General features: G+C 49.2%; 1 protein-coding gene across 3 annotated transcripts in view; it reads right to left on the bottom strand.

Annotated features, from left to right (window-relative positions):
* ASTN2 (astrotactin 2) overlaps positions 1–18622 on the bottom strand; it is a gene marked incomplete at both ends in the record, with an annotated part of 919723 nt that extends 901101 nt beyond the window's left edge. For 2 of the 3 annotated variants that reach the window (XM_079706617.1, XM_079706618.1), the window contains one exon: positions 18103–18532. In XM_079706617.1, the coding sequence (XP_079562743.1) occupies positions 18103–18532 (430 nt within the window). Of the gene's footprint in view, positions 1–18102 lie in introns of all 3 variants that reach the window. The other variant, XM_079706619.1, reaches the window with a different exon arrangement.
* Positions 18623–18826: the final 204 nt, after the last annotated feature.

Raw genomic sequence — 18826 nt, 5'->3', positions numbered from 1 at the left:
GGGAGTCCCAGGTGGGGCCATGAACTCCAAGAGTCTAATTGACCTGAGTTCCTGACACAGGTCTGGGATTCAGTTTTCCCATCTTTAAAAAAAAAAAAAAAAAAAGTTTCTAGTTTTACTGAGATACAACTGACCATAACACTGTGTAAGTTTAAGCTATACAATGTGTTGATTTGATACAACTATATATTGCAGAATGATTACCACCAGAGCACTTGCTAACACCTTCATCTCGTCACATAATTACCATTTTGTTTTTGTGGTGAGAACATTTAAGAGCTACTCTCTTAGCAACTTTCAAGAACATAATACAGTATTGTGAACTGTGGCCACCAAGCTGTACATTAGATCCCCAGAATGTATTCATCTTATAACTGGAAATTCGTACTCTTTGATCAACATCTCCCCATTTCCCCCACCCCCCAGTAACCACCATGCTAGTCTCTGTTTCTATGAGTTTGGCGTTTTTAGATTCCACATATCAATGATATCATACACTATCTGTCTTTTTCTGTCTGACTTATTTCACTTAGCATAATGCCCTGGAGGTCCATCCAACATAGTTGCAAATGGAATGATTTCGTTCTTTCTTATGGCTGAAAAGTATTCTATTGCATGTATAAACCACATCTTCTTTATCCATTCATCCTGAGATGGACACTTAGGTTGCTTTCATATCTCAGCTATTGTAAATAATGCTGCAATCAACATAGGAGTGCATATAACTTTTCGAATTACTGTTTTTCATTTTCTTCAGATAAATATCCAAAAGTGAAATTGCTGGATCATATAGTAGTTCTATTTTTAATTTTCTGAGGAACTTCCATGCCGTTTTCCATAGTGGCTGCAAAGATTTACATTCCCCCCAAAAGTGCAAGTGGGTCCCCTTTTCTTCTTTAAATAAGCGTTTGGGGCAAAATGCTACCTAATGGCTCAACCACTAAAATTTCTGTGACATTAATGCCTCTGTCAACCTGAAACATGTATAAATTTCAAAAGCTTTCAGTGGGCTTCCCTGGTGGCACAGCGGTTAAGAATCCACCTGCCAGTGCAGGGGACGCAGGTTTGAGTGCTGGTCCGGGAAGATCCTACATGCCACAGAGCAACTAAGCCCGTGCACCACAACTACCGAGCCTGCACTCTAGAGCCCGTGAGCCTCAACTACTGAAGCCCGCATGCCTAGGGCCCGTGCTCTGCAACAAGAGAAGCCACCACAATGAGAAGCCTGCACACCGCAATGAAGAGTAGCCCCCGCTCGCCACAACTAGAGAAAGCCCACACACAGCAACAAAGACCCAACGCAGCCAAAAATTAATTAATTTTTTAAAAAAAAAGCTTTCAGCTAGCCTTCTGTGCACTGACCGCCAGCTGCATTTTTACAGAGCCAGTTTCCCAAACCTGTTTATGCCTGTTGTGTTTCTCATAACTCTAAAATTTAATGAAATGTGCAGATTAAAAATTTATGAGCATCAAAAGAAAGTGGCTTCTAGGAGGACTGAGCTGATCTTACGATAAAAATCACTTAAATATTGCTATTGAGTTAGGTCAGGTGTGACAACTATAAAAATTTAGAAAGGAATCATAAAACTCTAGAAGAATTACTTGGCAAACATCTTTAAGTTCTCAGTCCCCTTTAATGAGACCAACATTGGAGATCATATTCGGAATATTATGAGCATGGCTTATACAAGAAAGATGACATGGAACTCCAATCAGTTGACCCAGACTCGAAGAAGAGGCCCTGGGCCTACCTCAAATCACTGGCAAATGTATATACATTTACGAATTTTAAGTTAAAAAGGAAACGTTTAATGTGCATTATTATTTTTTTATGATTCCTTGCTTTAATAGACTTTTTCTATTAACTGACCAGCTGCCAATCTACATGGCTTCATAAACGAGGGCTTCTAAAGGAAGAAACTCAACCTATGCCCAGGTAACCCTCTCCTGAATAGTCTGTCTCCCCACTCAAGTGAGAAAATAATTTAAGGAAGAAAAGAAGAACTGCTTTACCCATCATGTCAAATACTGTGCCAGAAAGAAAGAGACACCCACCCCAGACTCATGATAATTGTTTCCTTTCTGGCTCCTCCCCTGCTGGCTTCAGTTTCTTCTTTTAGTTCTGCAGAGAGAAGAATCATTATCCTATTCTCTGTCTCTCATATGTATCTATATGTATGCACCCACATATGTGTATATATATGTGTGTGTGTATATACATACACACATTTGTATATATACATATATAAACACACATTATGTGTGTGTGTGTGTGTGTGTGTGTGTGTGTGTGTATACACATTCACATAGGGTCAGTCAAGAAGAGGACTCCCTGCCTGTGGTCTGGAAGGAATCTGCAAGTATGCAAGTAGATTCTGGGACCCAGAGCTGGCTTAATATTGGAGTGTCTCTTTAGCTGAAGCCCAGAGCAACTCATCCTCCCCAGATCTGTCATGCAACCCAGTTTGAAAAACCAATGCCCTAACAAAAGATGGTTCCGGATGACCCTGGACAAGTCACTTCCTCTCTGTTGCATCACCAAAGGTGGTTGGTCAGGCACATACTTACTCTACATTTCACTAGGATCCCAGCAAGCTCTTCATCATGATCACTTCTGGGGAATGAGATTGGGCGGGGGAGAGACTTTCACTTTTTCCCACATAATATTCCTGAATTGTCTGAATTTGTTACTACAACAAGCTTGCATTCCTTTTGTTGAAACCTAAAATTAAGGTTAAAAATTTACTAAGTATGCATGCACCCATTGCTGGAGTTACAGATATTAAAGAGACATGATGTTCAACTCAGGAAGCTTACAAGACTAGCAAGAGAGACAGACAATTAAACAATCACAATATTTTCACGAAAACACGGACTGCAGTGAATATACAAAGTGCTTGCGAGATAACTGTTCTCAGGGGAGCCAGGAAAGCCATCTTGGAAGCAGCAAAGGCACATTCAAGCTGGATCTTAAAATACGGGTAGGAGTTATGAGGCAGGAAAGATATTATTTAAATGTATACGTTAAAGGAAATCTCACAATTAAGTGGGCAAAATTTAAATTTTAAATGAATATCTTTATCTCAGCAGTTGGGTTAAATCCACATTTCCCAAAGTGTGGTATGAGAGATTAGTTTAGACGGCACGTGGACACTACGCTAACTTTTACAGGCTACCTTCCATTTATAGCAAGTTATTCTGGTGTTCCATTTGTGAGAGTGATACAAAGATTCCTTTTAAGAAATAAATACAGCTAATCCCATTTACTACGTGACCCCGTGCAATTGACTTGATCTCTTTGAATGGCCACATCTTCATCCGTAATACGGAGATGCTAAAAATACCCATTTTTTTAAATCAAAAAGTTCAAGTGTTATTATTCCAATAGTTTGAACTCCCTGCATTTCTGTGCCCCCAAGGGACTCAGCACAATGTCTGGGATGGAAGAACGACTGAATAATGACGGAAGGGGCTTAGCTCCAAGCAAGGGGAACTTAAGGTGAACCACAGGTTTTGGGTGAACTGGTTGAGTCTAGGGAACGTGAACAGAATTCATCATCCATGCAAACCCCAGTTGATCCTAGTGACTGATGAGGCATCTGAAGCTGTGACTAAGTTGATTAGCAATGTCTGATCACACACATTTTCCATTTATTCATTCCTTCATTCAACTAATAGTTACTGAGTGCCTACTATGTGACAAGCACAGCTCTAGACACCTGCGATTCCAGTAGTGGACAGGACTGGAAGGTTCCTCCTCTCTCATGGAGGCTCTTACGCAGTCCAATCTTCCCCACCTACCTGAAGGAGACGTGGCTCTGACAATATTCACTTAATCTTATCTGAGGCCCAAAGAGGAACTGTCATTTATTTGAGGCCACAGCAAGTAGATGGCAGAAACAGGACTAGAGCCCAAAGCATTTGCCTCTCAATCTAGCACAGTTTGGTATTTAGCAGGCTTGCAAAACCTGCTTGGCTTTCCAAGATCCGCAGCTGCCCCTTCTCAGCCACCAGCCTTCCCACCTGTTGTCTCTCTTGGGGGAGGGGTTGCCTTCTCTTCCCCAGCTGGGAGCAGGTGAACTGGGGCCATTCCCTGGAGGGTTCTGCAGTTTGGAGATGGTTTACAGGCCAGGAGAATAAAGTGGAGAAAGAAAAGAAGGGAGGGAGGGAGGGATGGTAGGAGTCCTGCTATTGGCAGACAGGTAATTGGTTACTTTGGGTGGTCAGCTTCTTCCAGTCTCCCTCCCTGGGGAAGGCTAGAGAGAAAGTAATTGAAGAAGGTGCCTGAACAAATTAGTGTGAGACTGGGCTTAAAAATCTGAGTTGCACCTGGGTTCAGAGCTGAGGGTTTGATCTTCAGACGCCCGAGAAAGGATACAGAGATGGAGGAAGGAAGGGAGGGAGTCGGCTTTATCCTGCTGCAGCAGAGCTTCCAGCCTCAGAAGCTCCTAAAGGGAACCTTTCTTTCCCTCCTGGGCTCCTGCTGAGCTGAGGGGGCTGAGAAGAACCTCAAATATCACTTGTCTTAATCTCATCACATGAGAAATGGTAGGAAGCCCAGAAAGTGGAAGGGACTTGACCACAGACACCAGCAGAACTGGGACCAAACCCCAGGACCCCTGGCTCCTAATTCCAGCCACCAGATGACCCTGCCCCCTGGCTCCATGAGGTCTTTACTCACAGGACTTCCTGTGAATTGCCCTAAACATGCTCCAACTGCAAATAAAGTGGGGAGGGGATGTGTCCTAGGGATTAAAGTATAGGTCTGTTTATCTTTGTTTATTTAACAGACACCTAGATGGCATTTGCTGAGTGGTGGGCAATGGTTTACATGCTCTGCAAACTTTAGCTCTTGGAATCCTGATAGCAATCTCCTGATAAGCAACAGAACAACCCAATGAGGTGGCTACCTTGTAAGATGGTGTTCACAAATTACCACCCCTACCGCTGTCCATGTGACATTCATTTGGTCAGGAAACATCTACTCAGCACCTACTATGTGCTGTGTAATGCATTATATAGTTGAGAGGAGCAAAAAAAATGAACAAGACACATTCCCTACCATCAAGGAGCTGCCAGATAAAGATTTTTGGGTTTTGTTTTTTGTTTTTTTTTAAATAAACGGGATAGAAAGCTATGAGGGGGACGGTGTACCAGAGAAGGCTTTGGTCAGGGAAGACTTCTTGGAGGAGGTGACTTGAGTTCTATGAGAAAAGGAAATATGAACCCAGAGAAGAAGGCAAAAATTTTTAAAGTTTCTAGACTGTGAAAAGGAATTAAGATTTTACCTTAAGAGCAATGAGAAACATTTACAGGCTTTAAACAAGAGAGTGGCAAGATCCAATTTGCTTTTTGAAAAAGATCACTCTGGTTACTGTATACAGCAGGGATGGCAAACTTGTTCTGTAAAGGGACAATTAGGAAATATATTAAGCTTGGTAGGCCGGATACTCATTGTTGCTACTACTCAACTCCACTGTTGTAAAGCAAAAGCAACCACAGACAATACATACACAAGGGTATGAGTGTGACTGTGTTCCAGTACATCTTTTTTTATTAATGGACACTGATATTTGAATTTCATATAATTGTGGCATATCACGAAATATTATTCTTCTTTTGATTTTTTCAAGTATTTAAACAAGTAAATAGACTTACAGGCCACACAAAAGCAGGCAGCAAGCTGGATTTGGCAATGTGCTATATATCAAAAAATATAAAGAAAGGATAAGGAGGATGGAGAGGCAGCAGGAAGACCAGTTAGGAGACTGAGGTAATAGCCCAAGTGAGCTTGGACAAAGGTGATGGCAGTAGGGCATCATGAGAAGTGAAGAATTTTGACAGTCATTTTAGAAGTAAAACCAACAAGGTTGGTTGACTGAAAGAATGAGAGAGGCAAAGGAAGGGAGATATCAAAGATGATTCCTTTGCTTGAATAACTGGGTGAATGGTCGCCTGGTTTCCTGAGATGGAAGGGATGTGGGGAGAGCAGGTTTGGGGGACAAATCACACATTGGTAATATGATTCCTGACAGCAGAGAGAGAAACAGGGTCCCTGCAGGTTGCCAGATAAAATACTGGCTGTCCAGCTAAATTTGCATTTCTGATCATCAGAGAGTCATTTTTAGCATAACTACATCCCAAATATTGCATGGGACATATGGGACGTAGTTATACTAAGCAAGTATTCATTGTCTGAAATTCGACTGGGCATCCGGCATTTTATTTTTTGCATTTATTTTTTGTTCACAAAATATGCCAATCCTACTAGGGGGATAGCCTTGGAGGAGAAATGAAGGTTCCTCAGAAGAGGTAATAACTGAGCTAAGGCTAGGAGATGGCCAGGTGAATGAGAGACCAGAAAAGCATTATAAGCAGAGAAAACAGCATTTCTATTCAGGACTCAGGTAGGGGGAATATGCCTGGTTCCCCCCACCCCCCACAGAAACCTGTCAGTCATCAGTGAAGCTAGTGCCCCAAGTGCCATGGGGAATGTCAGGAGGTGAGGCCAAAGAGATACCCAGGGACCACTGCCCCCAGGGTGTCCAGGGACACACCAAGGATTCGGTACACTTCTTAAAGTACAGATTCCCAGGCCCCTCCCAGGTGCTTCCACTGATCTGGAAGGGAAAACCTTGACTCTAAGATGATTCTGAGGAGTCGCTAACTTTGGGGAAAACTGGGCTAAATAATCTGGGACCTTTCCCAGTGACAAATCCCAGGAGCCTACGAAGTTGCTGCCAGCTGTGAAGTCTTGAAAAGAGTAACCCAGGTAAATCAGAGCAAAGGCAGCAGAGAACAAGCCTGCAGCCTCCCAAGGGGACTCCTGAGAAGGGGGTTCTGTCCATTTGGATGGAAGTAGGTGGTCCAGAATGTTTGTCCAAGGACCCACCCAGCTCCCCAAGAGTCCCTAGGCGTCTGGTACCTGGTTCTCATTGGAGCCCTCAGCTCCTGCAAGGAGACAGACGTCCCCATGCCTCTCCTTGCCGCCCTGCCTCCTTCCCTCCTCAGCCCACAGCCACCACCGAAATGATTCCCCCCAATGCAGCTATGACTGTGACTGGAAATCTCTTTACTGCTGATTCTGCTAATGGAAATGTTCCTTCCCTTTGCGGCTGCCTGCAAAGCCACTCGTGACTTCCCCCGGTGCCTGAGAGCAAGGCTTTGTCAGCCGGCAGCCACCAGAAGGGAGAGGGTTCTGCCCTGATTGCCTCCCCCAAGACCCGCCTGCCTTAGACTCAGGCTCTCCGAGCTTCTCTGGCCAAACTGTCCTCAGACAACCTGGGAGCCCCCTCCCTCCCCACCGCTTCCCCCTGCTCTTGGAGAGGGAGCAGAGATCAATGGTCAATTTCATCCTTTTTCTCCTCCTGGTGGGGAGAGAGGGAGGGAGGGCAGAGGCCAAAGCCTTCATGCTGGAGTGGAAAGAGGCGGGAGGGAGAGGGAATTGCATTCATTAGTTATTCATACCTCCACCTCCTTCCACAACAAGGATTCCAGGTGGCTAAGAGGCACGGAGCACAAACTGTGCCAGACGCTGTGCTAGGTGCTTTGCACACACTATCTCCGTAAGGATCATGTGGCTTAGTGTAAGTAAAAACTGAGCACAGTGTTGGACACTGACTACAGCTGAAGATGGAGGCCTCTCCAAAAGTAAGGATCGCAGCGACCCAGAGAAGGGACTGCTGTGTTACCTTCGCTTTCTTCACGGGCATACAGAGGTCTGCAGTTAGGAAGTAGTGCAGCCGGGATTCTATCCCAGGGCTTTGGGCCTTTCGAGCTGGCACACACAGTCAGAGGAGCTGGGCTACAGACTGGATTTTGCCACAGCTTAGCTGTGGGACCTTGCAAATGTACTTCTTTTTGCTAGGTAAATGAGGGAGTTGGGCTGGATCTCAAAGGCATTCTTTTACCCAGTTCTAACACTCCAGGAGAACTATACACTATTTATTAGGACTTTTATAGCATTATAGTATATATATATATTATATATTATTACCTATATCCCATATGTATAGATAATGTAATATAAATTCCATTTTCAAGGTAGGAGCATAAGAACTGCACAATGCTGCTAAGGAGCACTAGGCGACAAAAGTCAACTTGGGAGGAAGAGGAGGAGTGACAAGGACGTTCACCTAGTCAAACAGGGGCTGCATCTCAGACAACAGAGGCTCGACAATTTCTAGAAAAGGAATGCAGAGCTTCTCTAAGTTCCTGGAAGGTCTAGGTAACAGGTTCCCTAGTATAACAGTATATGACCAGCAGAAGGTGGGAATTCCCTAAGCACTGGGAGAAGAAGGAAGTGGAAAGGGAAGAAGAAAGGGGAAGGAGGAGGAGAGAGGGAAATAGGAAGCGAAGAAGGAGGGAAGGAGGAACACCAAGAAGGCACGGCAGCATGGGAATCTGCTTGTCAAGGAGTCCAGGGCTAACGCGTGACCTCTAGAGAAGATGAGACAAGGCCCGGTGCTCTCCTGGCAGCCGAGCAAGGAGCGACAGGGCCTGGGGAGATGCTGAGTCAGCTCCTGGCAGCCCAGAAATGAGGTGTTGAGTCCCTCAGGCCTGTGAGGCTGTCACACCTGAAGTTCCTCTATAAGAAACGTCTGCAACTTCTTGGTAATGAGAGGAGGAAGAGATAAAAAGTACAAGAGGTTGTTAAAGAGGTGAACACTCTAGAGCACTCCTCGTTCTGGCAGTGTGGAAGGCAGAGAGAGCACGGAGTTTGGAACCAGGCACACCTGGGACAGGACGCAGCTCAGCTGTATGACAGCTGTGTGATCTTGGGTATGTTTCTTAACTCCTCTGAGCTTCCGTGCTCACCTATAACATGGGATGAATCCTATCTGTCTTTCAGCAGTATGGAAAGAAGGAAATGCAGTAACAGATGTGCCAGCCCTGCATCCAGGGCATAGTAAACGTTCAATGAATGGTTGCTTTTTTCATAGCCTACCCCATGCCAGAAGGGTGAAGTCCAGCATACCAGCTCCTCCCACCCCCAGTGGCCTGGACTAAGGTGGAAGGCACACCAGACCAGGAGTCAAAAGATTGGATCTGGTTCCTGCTCCACCACTGACATGCTATGGTGACCTTGACTTCTCCATCTTTATAAAAAAGGGTTTCGTTTAGAAAATGTCCTAAATTCTTACCATGTACAGCAGGTGATGATCCCAACACCATGGATGGATCACCTCCCCCCAAACATTCAGTGCCTCTCTGTCTGGTACAATGCAAAGGTGCTAATCCCTTATCTGGCTTCCATGATTCTCAAGAAAAGGTCTTCCCTAAACCCAACTCTTTTTCCTCTAATCAAACTGGTCTCATTCCTCATCCTACAAACACCCCAGAATAATAAGGAGGCAGGAGAAGGTAGAGGCAGTAGCTGTGGAAGCTCAGAAGAGGGAAGGTTTCATTGAAGAGGTGGCATTCCAGCTCAGCTTAACAGAGGAGTGGAATTGCAACACCTCTCCAGCTCGGCACAGTATGGATTCTGAGCTGAGACTTGGCAAACCTAAGTTTCTAGTCATCTAAGATGCCCTGAACACCTAGGATGTGCCAAGCACAGGGTGAATCACTGCAGCCCCAGAGATGAAGGAGGGAGGTTCTCTGCCTGTGGAGCTCTTAGGCAAGTAGCACAAGACAGACAGAGAAACACATTAAGTTCTGCTCTCACTCTGCCCCGAGTCACCATCATCTCTCACCTGAACAGACTCTTGCAGACCTTCCTCTCCCATCCTTGCTCCTCTGCAGAGCAGCCTGAGTAATTCCCTTGAGACAGAAGTCAGTTACGGGTACTCTTTTGCTTAACGTCCTGCCTGGCTCTCCATGGCACTCACAGTAAAAGCCTAAAGCCTGTCCTGTCCACCCCGCACTCGCTCCACTCCGGCCATACTGGCCTTCTTGCTGGCCCCTGAACGATCCAGGTGTGCTCTGGAGTCAGGTCTTTGCTGAAGCCGTTCTCTGCCTGGAATACTCTTCCACATATCTGCTTGGTGACGCCTTCATGGCCTTCAGGTCTTGGTCCAACCCTATAATCTCAATAAGCAATCCTTTGGCCCTACTTAATATTAAAACTGATTTCCTCACCTCAATAATATTTTCTTTTTGCCCTTATTTTTTTATAGAATCTATCACCTTCTCACATACCACGTAATTTTCTTATTATGTTTATCATCTTCTCCCCAGCACATATACACATGCACACACACACATGCACACACACACATGCATGTATACACGAACTCCTGGATATGAGCTCTCTGAACACAGAATCTATGTCTTTTGTTCTCCATACATCTTAAGTGGCTGGAGCAGTGCCTAGCATGTTGTAGGCGCTCAGTAGTTCGAAGGGACCAACCACTGTTACACCAGTCTTTATATCGCTGGTGGGTACCAAGGCCCAGAGTGTCCAACTTTAGTGCCAAGAGGTCAGGAAAGGCTTCAAAGGTAAGTTCATAGTTGAATTCAGCCTTGAAAGGTAAGAAGGAATTTTCCCAGGGCCTTTGGGCCAGAGTTACAGAACAAGAAAGAAGGGTTCTTAGCATAGGACAGTCTGGGCAGAGTCTGATCATGGACCTTGTAGCTCAATAAGGAGCCTGAACTTCATACCAAGAATTATGGGGAGTCAGTGAAGTGCTTTAGGAGAGGATGGCCAGGATCAGCTTTTAATGAACTCCCTTTGTCTGCAAGTACAGACGATGGACTAGAGAGGATAAGACTAGAGGAAGATAGACCAGTGAGTTGACAGCTGAAATCGTAGTCGAGAGAAGTGTTGACGTCTGACCCTGCCGGGGGCCGTGACAACGGGCGTGGAGAAAGGGTTCCTTCTCAGGTGAAAACCCTAATGGTTGATGACATACAACATCCTTGTCAATTTTCGACTCACAGAGGGGCTGCCTGCACGCTCCATCCAGTATGCCAGTAAGGAAGCTAGAAATCTTCCAGTCCTGAAGCTTACATTGGGTAGTCACCACCCCACCCTCTTCCAAATCAAAGAAAAGTCTTCCTGGGGGCTGCTGTCCTAAAGAACTGCAGACGGCAGTGAAGAGCCAGTGAGCGGAGAGCAGAGCGAGTCCTGCCAAGCACCGCTGCCTGCCTTCTCTGGGGCCGAGAGGCTGCAAACTCTGCTGGGAGGAAAGAAGAGCCAGCTCTCCCTCTCTCTCTCTCTCTCTCTCTCTCGCTATAGTTAATCTTCTGTTGCCACTAGCTGGTCAGTATGAGAACTTGGGGAAGTATCAGTCCTGCAAAGAAAGCATCCCCGTAATGCTGCTGCACCTCAAGGTTAAATCTGACTCTTTCTTTCTTTTTCTGGAAAAGAGCAGGCTTCTGCTCACCCTCAAGGCAGCTAGAGTGAAAAGCAATGAGGCTCCCTCCTCCCCAGCACAAAACCCATTGGCTCAGGCTCTCAGCAGAGACTGGAGCCAACCAGCTGGATACCCTGGGCAGGAGAACAAATTCAACTTCCCCAGGGATATCTTTCTCCTTAGATTTTTGTTTCTTTGTTTGTTTGTTTTGCAGGGAGAGGAGGAGAGACTTGGTGCACCTTATGATGGTCAACCAAGTTGCACACCTGAGACATATTTAACCCAGAGCCACGTGTTGGTGGTCAGTGTGATGAAAAGAAGCGTGGAGGGGAATTCAAGAGCACTGGGTTTAAGTGTGAACAGCTGGTCCTTAGGTAGATTACCTCCCTTGTCTGGGACCCAGTGTTACCATTTAAGTGAAGGGGGTAGATTCAATGTGCTCTGAGAGTCTGTGATGCTGTAAGGCCATCAGAGTTGATGGTCATGGTCACAGCTTTCATGGCTTTACCCGAAGAAGTCACTGTCACTCTCCGTCCTTCTCTCTCCCCAGCACACGTGTCCACACCATCCTATGGCAGCCAACGCCTAGTTTACAGCCAAGCAAGGAGGTAAAAAGCAGGCGGCTTTGCCTGCCGGGGGCCTAGGCAAACCTACTGTTAGACCTGCTGTAAATTAGTATTATTGAATGATCTTGCAGCCTGAGGGCCCCATTCAGGATAAGGATCAAGCTCTGGGTCACAAAAGCTCGCAGAGCTGTGCTATCTTGATGGCTAGTGTTCCTGACCCCCAGAAACAGCAAATCTGGATGGCCTTGACCCAACCTGGGCCTCTCTAACAGCTAAAACGAATCCTCCTCTCACCCTGCCCCATCACCCTCTCGGTAACATAGTATAATGGTCCCTTGGTATCTGCAGGAGGTTGATTCCAGGACCCCACCCCTTTCCAAGATCCAAGGATGTGCCAGTCCCTTATATAAAATGGCACAGTGCAGTCGGCCCACGGTTGATTGAATCTGGGGGTGCAGAACCCACGGCTACGGAGGGCTAATTGTACTTTCTGAGGGCAGATAATATATCTGTCTCTGCCCTAATTATTAAATAGAGTTCATCAGATCTGAACTGGCAAAGGGGTGGGGATGGAGTAAGGGAAGTGAGTGAAAAGGGGGAAAAACTCAGATCAGAGACCACTGAACCGCCATCCCCCCCCCACCTTGTTTACAATATCTCAGAAACCTGGACCATCAGAGCAGGACGGGACCTTGGAGTCTGAATGCTACTGAAATGCTTTAGTGATAAGGAACCTGGAGCCCAAATGAGGAAATAACATTTTTTAAGCTTTGTCTGAAGACATCAAATTCGCCCTCTCACCCACCCCGGAATCTCTCCCTCTTACCCGTTCTGGAAAAAACACTGGGATTGATTTTAATGAATATTCTGTGGTCAGAAATCCCTACGGAAAACCCAGCTTATACTATTTGTATCTGTTTTTTTTTTTTTTCTCCCACTTAATAACTGTCATCAACCTTCAGAATCAAGGCAGAAACCAAAAGGGGCAGATAGCCTCAATGCCTCTGGTCCTTTCTCCAAATGCCTGCCAAATAGCTGTGTGGTCCCTGCTTGAAGACTTCCTCCCATGTGGACCCTGTCATCATTAGAGGTCAGAAGGCTTGGTTGTTGGGCAGCTCCCAGGGACACATCCTCCTGTCATGTTGTGCTCCATCCCCTTAGTATTTGCACCTTTAGAACATTCTTTAGAATCAGACAGAAATCTTTAGAACCAGACAGAAAAAAAAGCACGTGCCTCACTCCCTGTTGACGTTCGAAGAAAGCTTCTCCAGCCCTTGTGGACTGTCCTTAGGCTAAACTCCCTGCTTCTAGCAACCTTTCTGACCTTGTGCCTGGTCCCTCACTCCTTCTGGGGGCTTCTCTCTTTTGGTGTCCATTTTTGCCTGTATTTTAAGGAATCTTTGCAGACCTGACCAAGTGGGCATTTCAGAGCATCTTTGTCTTCCACCCAAGCCAATCAGCTTCCTGCAAACAGCATCCTTTCAGGACAGATCCTGAGGACACTGCCAGATCTGCTCATGCAGATGCATTTAAAAACATACTACTGGATGGTTTTTCTTTCTCCACACACCCTCCCCCAAATAGAGAGCACATTCCTCACCTGTGTGATTTATATGACGAGGTAAATTAGTAATGGATGTTGACAATGAGTGGTTACTCAGTTTTATCTCCTTTCCCCCTTTTGCTGAATCAAGGCTCATGGTAAACAGTCCAGCCTGGCCACTATCAAGCACAGGAAGAAGGATGCCATTTCCCTAGCGGTGGGCATGAAAGCTAAATCCACAAGCAGACTCTGGAGCTGCCTGGGGGCAGATGAGCACTGGGTGATGTGCGGGTTCACCTCAGAAGCCCTGCATGGACAGTTGCTCCCGTTCAAATTCTTTTCCATCAGTCCTCCCCAACACCCCCATGTCACCAGCAAAGGAAAGGAGCCAGTGAGAAGAAAGAGCAGCTAGTCAGTGTTACAGAGTGGGTCAGGACACTTCAAGTTCATAGAATCTCTGCACCGAAGGATTATTTTAGGGCTCAGCTACCCACTCATATTATAGCACAAAGAACTGAAGATCCGGGGGAAATGATGTGTTCAAGGTCAGAGCGGGCCACGGCTGAGAGCTCCAGGTCCTAAGCAACATCAAGTCCCCCAGCTGTACTGGAGCATTCAACTTCTCCTCCAGCCCATCCTCCATGACCTCAACCAGTTTTTGTTTTTTTGGGTTTTTTTCCTGTCCAGGAAACGTCCCCAGCTTTCTCTAAGTCTAAAGAGATATCTCCCTCCCTGATGTTACAGAATGTGTCATATTCATCACTCCCTGGCACCACTACATAGAATGCCCTTTAACATCCCATGAGTCATGGAACTTTGAGTTGGCAGGGTCATCGGAGGTCATTTAATTCATGCCTCACTCTCGCACTCTCATACTTCAGCACCAATGTAGCTAAAGTCCCCCTGAGAAAGGTTCTTGCCGTGCTGATGATTGTTGTGTTTCCTCTCCAGGACCCTGCACCATGCCCTACATAAATGTAACCAGCCCCTCAGTGCATATTTGGCTCAAGTTGGCTGTTTAGCAATTACCAAGAATGTAGGTGTCTGATGGGCTGAGATTCCAGTCCCAGGTCTGCATTTACTCAAAGTGAGACCTTAGACTAGGCACCTGACCTCTCTAAAGAATGTTTCCTTACCTGTAAAATGGGAATAAATTACAACAGTGCCCACTTCATATATTTTATGTGAGTAAATAATAAAAGGCAAGAGAAAAGCTCTGAGCACCACAGTAAGGATTCCACAACTATTTGCTATTCCTTGATCAATTTCAAGGAAATTCACTTTATCAGGACCACTGACTTAGATTCTAAATAAGAGGCCCAGACATAGAAACTTGGGGGGTATTTCACCTCTGAGGGAAACTTCCACCTACATAAAGCAGGCTGGAACATGAAGGGAAGATTAGAAACATGAAGAGGAAAAGGCCTGAAGAAAAGTCTTTTAAGTCTGGGCACTACCAACGATAGAGCCAATAATTCAAACAAGAGAGGCAGGCAGAATGGAGGGAGGGAAGGCCAGGTATGTCGGTGACTTTGGTGAATAGGGACAGTAGACAGTGTGTGCAAAATAATTGTGAGCTTCCCCAACTGGACTTGGAGTAGAATGGGAACTCTACCTTTTATTTGTTTGTTCACCGCCCCTTAACACCAGGGACATTTTACCACCACCAACTCTAGACCCACAACCCAAAGCATAGCCTGAGGGCTTTGGTAGACACTATCACCCCCTAGTGGTGGCTCCACACACCCTGCTATTGGCAGGATTCAGCATTTACCATCTTTGCATGTGCATCTGTGGCGCATGCCATCTCCAAATCCCTTGAACTGGTGACCTAGTAGTGAAGGACTCACCCAACTCGCCAGAGACAAACACTAGGGAAGGAGGTTTAGAAGGTCTGAAGATGGGATGATGGGATGGGGCTCCTTGAGGACCCTGGGGGAGATACGGCCATAAATGACTCATAGTACCCCCCCGCCCTCATTTTCAGCCAGCCTGGCCCTCCCAGAGCTCACTGTGCACTCTGTGTTTACACACAAACAGTGGAAGAACAACACAAATAAAAAGCCCACGTCTCCCTACACAGATCCTGCTATACTCGGCCATCTGGCGACTACCTCGCTAGCCAAATCCCTGGTAGGAGTGCCTTGGGCTGCCAGTCCAGGGCGCCGGGGAAGGAGGAGGAGGAACCTGATTCCCCAAAGGGCTCAGGGCTTCCAAGGAGGGCTGCACCTGCCACTCCACAGCAGGCAGTCCCCAGCCGCCGAGGCTCAGCCGCCTGCGTCAGAGAAGGCAGAAGCCTCCAAGTGGAGAGCACCAGGAGACTCCGATGCTGAAGCACAGGCCTGGGGGATTTGACACTTCCAGCTCCTCACTCAGGTCCTCACTCAGCCTGCTCTGGGCTCCCAGGTACCCATTTCCTCTTGAAAGCCAAAGTTTAAAAACACAGAGATTGGGCCTCCCTGGTGGCGCAGTGGTTGAGAGTCCGCCTGCCGATGCAGGGGATACGGGTTCGTGCCCCGGTCTGGGAGGATCCCATATGCCGCGGAGCGGCTGGGCCCGTGAGCCATGGCTGCTGAGCCTGTGCATCCGGAGCCTGTGCTCCGCAACGGGGGAGGCCACAACAGTGAGAGGCCCGCGTACCACAAAAAAAATAAAAAAAAAAATAAAAATAAAAATAAATAAAAAAACACAGAGATTGCCAGCTCCAGGAATTCTGGAGCGACTCCTGTAGCTGGCTGGACCAGGTCCTCCACATCCTAGGGAAACTGGCACGCTCTGGGGTCCTCGCTTCCAAGTCATGCCATACCCAAGGATGTCCCCCCCCACCTTTTCTCCTTCATTTGAACAGCCATTTAGAAGGATCCCCACTCCCTCCCTCTCCGGACATCTGGGAGTAGAGAGATCTCGAGGGTGGAGGGAGAAGGTTGGGATTGGAAGTGGTGACGGACACCCTCCGTTTCTCTGGAAGGACTCTTCCCTGCGGCGGGGTCACAGGAGTTGGCCATGAGCCCAAGGTTAGCTCTTTGCCCTAAGGAACCCCATCTTCACCCCCATCCCCTTACTTGGAAATGGGCAGCTCACAAGTGCACGTGGGAATGGCTCTTGGTGTGTGTGTGTGTGTATGTGTGTGCCCCCGCACGCGTGTGTATGCTTGAACGTGTGTGTGGCACGCCAGACGTGCCGCCGCGGAAAGTCCCCTGGGAACCTGCAAGGCGCTCTCCCGCCTAGCATCCCACGAAGCTCAGCACGCTCAAGTTACAGCCAGCTGGGGAGAGCCCAGGGGCCAGAAACCCGAGGCACATGCTCAGACCAGGAAAGGGCCTGGCACTCGCTCAAATCTCCGAAGGCGGCCAGCACGAAAGGGAAGTGGCGGGCGGCCGGGAGGGGGGCGTCACAAAAATACATCAAAAATATTATGGCTCCCAGGAGAGAGGAGTCTAGTCCATTGATTACTCTTTGGGGCCTCTCGGGCGAGCAAGGAGTTAACCTCAGAGGTTCAAGCCGGGGCCCCGAAGGCGCGGACATCGAAGGCCCATCACCCCCGCGGTGCCGGACCTGAGCCGGATCCCGAGGTCTGGACTCTGGGACGAGCCGCCGGCGCCTTGCTGGAGCTGCTGTTGGCCAGACTCCGACAACCAATCGCACCCCGCTCCCCCAAGAGGGGAGGGGGGAGAGAGAGACCGGCGAGCGCGGGAGAGCTAAGGGGGAACAACATTTTTGTAAACGCTCTCCGAGATAATTAAGCGATCAATTACCCGAGTGGGAAATCAGCTGCGCCTCCCACAGCTACCTGGAAGGGCCGACTCCTCCGGGATTCGCGCTGGGAACCAGCAGGCAGCAAGCTGCGGGCGAACTTTCTGATTAACTTTTACGTTTGAGCCCCCACCCCCATCCTTTTCCTCTCCCCTTCCTTTTTCATGCCTTTAAGTTATTATTATTAGCCCAGTGAGTGAGCTGAGAGGTCAAACCTGCTCTCCGCCGGGAGGGGGGTAGGAAGGCGAATGCGACCACGGGGATGGAGGGAGAATCTGAAAGTGGAGGGAGCCCTTGGGCTCCGAACGCCAGTGCTCGGAAATCACTCAATCCTCCCCAGCCCCATTTCACAGATGGCTAAAACTGAGGCCCAGAGAGGGGAAGCGACTTGGCCAAGGTCACCTAACCCATCGGGAGGCCGAATTTATGCGGACTGAGAGATTCTACATGGAGCGACTCCGCTCCGATTCTCGAGAAAATCGAACCGGAAGAGCAGAGCCGACGACTCCGAGGCGAGAGCGAGGGGGCGGTGACCGCGGGCGGCCAGTGGCCGTGTGCCCCAGGAGCAGTGGGCGGCTGGACCCAGACCTGGCTCCCGAGCGGGGAACTACCACGGCCCCCAGCTCAAGCACACTCAGGCAGTTGGGGTTTCGGCGTCAGCGACGGATCGCGGCAGAGCTCAACGTCGGCACTGAGAGACGGACGGACAGGTCCCCACCGCGGGAAGGTTGGCACGCCCCCGGTCTCCCGCCACGCGCTCGCCCAGATACTGCCCCGGACTCATTCCAACCACCTGTACGCCCTCCGGGCCCCTCAGCTGCCCTCACTCAACCCCGTTCGGGGCAGCCCGGGGCGGGAATCCCCAGGGCGCCCCCACCCGTCTGGCTTCACTTGGGGGCTCCCGGTTCCCTGGGACCCCGCGTGTGCCGGCGCCCAGCCTTACCCAGAGTGAAGAAGGGCAGCTCTGTGTTGTCCAGGTCGTCCTGCACCGCGATGCGCCCCGGCAGCTCGTTACGCACAAAGAGCAGGAGGCGCGACTCGGCGGCGGTGCCCGCGGAGCCAGCGGAGCCCGAGGACGCGGCGGCGGCGGCGGCTCCTGCCCCGGTCCCACTCCCGGCCCCGGCGCGGGTGCCGCTCCAGCCGATGTCGCTCTCCCGCAGGGCAGGCAGCGTGGACACCGTGACTGTCTTGAGCCGGCATGGGCTGTCGGGCTCCCGCGAGGCGGCGGCGGTGGCGCCGGCCAGAAGCGGCGGCGGCGGCAGCAGGAGCAGGAACAGCAGCAGCGGCGGCGGCACCGGGTGGAAGCCGAGCCTCAGCTGCCCCCGGAGCACCGAGCTGGGGCCGGGGCTGCGCCGAGCGCCGGCGGCGGCCATGGCGGGAGGGGCTGCGGTGCTGCGAGCGGCGGTGGCGAAGGAGGAGGAAGAGACAGCGGCGGCGGCGGACGCCGAAGCGAACCAGGACGCCGGAGCTAAGGAGCCGTGGGAGCCGCTCGCTAGCAGCCCCCGGCTCCGGGCTCCGCCTCCCAATCGGCCCTGGCCCGCCCCACCCCGCGCCGCCTCCCCGGGCCCCGCCGCCCGCCCCTTCTCTGGCTCCCCACTCAGACCCCGAGCTTCTCGGAGGCTCCGCCCAGCCTCGTGCGAATCCCAGTCGCCCCCTCTCCTTTCCCA

This window comes from Hyperoodon ampullatus (assembly GCF_949752795.1).
Source record: "Hyperoodon ampullatus genome assembly, chromosome: 6".
In the NCBI taxonomy this organism is placed as follows: domain Eukaryota; kingdom Metazoa; phylum Chordata; class Mammalia; order Artiodactyla; family Ziphiidae; genus Hyperoodon; species Hyperoodon ampullatus.
This window is presented reverse-complemented; position numbering and strand designations above follow the sequence as displayed.